General features: G+C 46.5%; 1 protein-coding gene across 2 annotated transcripts in view; it reads right to left on the bottom strand.

The window, feature by feature from the left end:
- SLC37A2 (solute carrier family 37 member 2) overlaps positions 1 to 2,967 on the bottom strand; it is a 24,171-nt gene that overhangs the window by 14,961 nt on the left and 6,243 nt on the right. For both annotated transcript variants that reach the window (XM_072426134.1, XM_072426135.1), the window contains exons 2-3: positions 1,853 to 1,934; positions 1,334 to 1,424 (exon numbers count right to left, since the gene is read on the bottom strand). In XM_072426134.1, coding sequence (XP_072282235.1) covers positions 1,334 to 1,424; positions 1,853 to 1,934 — 173 coding nt within the window. The remainder of the gene's footprint in view (positions 1 to 1,333; positions 1,425 to 1,852; positions 1,935 to 2,967) is intronic.

The following is a 2,967-nucleotide window of genomic DNA, read 5'->3' as shown; positions in this document are numbered from 1 at the left end:
ATCAGTCTCTGTACAGAGGAGCTGACACTCTAATGTCCCCCCACAGTCACACACTATCATTATACATTTATATAGCTCTGACATATACCGCAGTGCTGTACAGAGCCCACATTCAGCATTTCTTTTACGTGAACCCAAGATGGAAATTCTGACTGCGTGTCACACGTGTGACCTCACAGGGGGGTGACATAGTGGGATGATTCAGTCACATGTGTTTTGTGTGAATATTTTCCACACGGAATTCACAAAGATTCCAGACGGATAAAAATACAAATTCTTACTCATTGCTAAATATAGCGGAATATCGGCCAATCACACGATGGGGATTCAGGGTCACAGAATCATCATTAGGTGGTGGAAATAAAATCCATGCACACCGGAGAGAATAAGGTCACCGTGAATGTGACATTCACTAAATATTCACTGGAGGAGAATCATTCACTAACACAGAAATCACATGGACCTGTAGGATTCACCACCAGACAATAGTGATGAAGTTTATTTATAAAAATAGTTTATTAACCAGTCACATTCACTGGTTAATAAACAGACCCTAGAGTGAATGAATATCAACGTCTCCTATTGGCTGCCACTTATCTATGAATATAATACTGTGAGTTGTCCTCGTGGTCATGTGACCGCGCTGTGATTCACGCCGTGTACACAAACCCGTTATCTGCTAATTGCGTGTGAATTAATTCATTAATCGATGGGCAGCAGTCCTGAGGGCCAATAAAAGGCCAATGCAGAGGGTGATGAATTATCGTTAATGCCCCATCTGTGACAGCGGGCAAACACCATCAGGGCATTATTATCCAATCGCTCACATTAATATGGGCATTGGGTTCCTTGTGCCCGCTTCCCGGCCTTCCAATCCCACTCTCAGGGGGGTCTGGGTGAATATCGGCCAAACCGCTAAATACACAGAGAGACGTCATTGTATTACTGTCTCACCAGTCCTGAGATCAGCACTGCTCTGCTGCACTGCAAAGCCCAGTCTGGATGGATTTTTCTGCATTTCAGTAGCATTTACAGGTCTTATCCCACCCCAGCCTGTGACTGGACAGTGAAAGGAGAAGCAGCAGGCTGATGAGTTTATCTCTCTATTACATAGCACCCTACTGCTCTCAGCTGATTGGCTTCTTGTGCTGCTTCTCTCCCTGTCTGAGCTCTGCTTTTTATAAATATTTCATCTATTTTTTTCATGATTACATGCCATTAATAAGAACAACAGGGAGCGAGCCAAAACAATCCCCCCCATCCAGCAGCAGAACTCCGCAGTGCTGGCGGCTGATTGGTGGCCATTCAGGGGGTTTAGTGTAGGAGTACTTACCAAACGGGGCCCAGCTGCACCACGTGGTGTCATTAATGGAGATATTGGCTGGCGGGTTGGGGATTCCGGAGCAATTGAGATGCAGCTGACTCTGCAAGAAAAAGGCGAGAGATTGCACTGGAGAATACTGACCAATAGGAAGCAAGTTAGTTGTCTCTGATTGGCTGTCTACAGGCCCTCCAGCTATGGTCACATGACATTTACCAGGGTGGATTTCCTGATGATGCAGTCATGAAGCAGGGGTGCTAACCACAATCTACCCCCAGGGGATGATTTGGGGGTAGGGCGAACAACTAATCCCCAATTTTTTTATTGGCTCATACATTCTTCTGAAGCCCCGCCCATATAGCAGATTGGAGTTATCAATTAAAGTAATACAGAATAAATACAGAAGCAGGCACGTGTGGGGGAAGGGGTGAAATGGCCCTTTAAGCCCTCCCAATAGAACCCAGAGGGGGTGACATGATTTCACAGACAGGTCCTCTTTATTCATAGACCCCATACAAAGCCCCGACTTACCTTCACCACACTGAGGGGCTTCCTGGACATGTGATAGCCGGTGTAAAACAAGAATGTCAGAACGATAATGAAGCCCCGGTACCTGGAGGGACGAGAAGAGAGAATACAATCAGAGTTCCCCTTTACATTACAATATGCACATTTCTCATAGGGCTGTAGGGGGCGCTGCTCCGTGATTTGGTTGGGGGACTTTGCACCTCCCCCGATGACACGGCACCATATGTGGCACAAGATTGGCACTGAGGAATTGTGGCTCGTGGTAATCCTCAGCAAGGTGAGAAGGGGTGAATACTGACCAAAAAATAACTTTAACCAATAAATAAAATAATTTAAAAAAGTGAGGCACATCAGTTCAAGTTATATGTAATTTCCCTTTAAATGGATCATTACATACCAAACTCCTCCTTTTTCATCCTATCATAGATAGGGGGCGTGTCCCAGACCAGCCTGTATTGACTACACTGCTCTGTACAGTAAAGAGGTCAGCTGAGCTCCACATCTGATCAGTCATTGGTGTGTGTAGACTGAGGATCACATTCATCGAGGATCATTCACTTAGTGACGTTGCTTAGGGATCTGCCCCCCCCCTATAATAATAGGTTATGGTGGCCCTATATATATATTATTGAGGCAGCAGGAAGGGGGTAACTGTATTATGTATGGGTGCAGTGTATTACCCCTCAACTCTACACGCAGAGTGCAAGGGACACAGAGACTTTACCTTTCTCTGCATTACGTACCCCTAAGTTATGTGCAACTGGCCCTGCACTCCTCCTTATATACCCCTGGCCCCTGTATTCTTCCTTATATTCTCCTGGCCCCTGAACTTTACATTATATACCCCTGAACTCTGCACTCTACAATATATGCCCCTGCCCCCCCACTCTGCATTATATACCCCTGGGCCTCGCACTCAGCATTATATACCTCTGACCCATGTACGCTGCAATATATACCCCTGGTCCCTGCACTCTGCATTATATACCCCTGGCCCCTGCACTCTGCATTATATACCCTGGCCCCTGCACTCTGCATTATATACCCCCGGCCCCTGCACTCTGCATTATATACCCCCGGCCCCTGCACTCTGCATTATATACCCCCGGCCCCTGCAC

Source organism: Pyxicephalus adspersus, chromosome 11 (assembly GCF_032062135.1).
Source record: "Pyxicephalus adspersus chromosome 11, UCB_Pads_2.0, whole genome shotgun sequence".
Taxonomy (NCBI): domain Eukaryota; kingdom Metazoa; phylum Chordata; class Amphibia; order Anura; family Pyxicephalidae; genus Pyxicephalus; species Pyxicephalus adspersus.
This window is presented reverse-complemented; position numbering and strand designations above follow the sequence as displayed.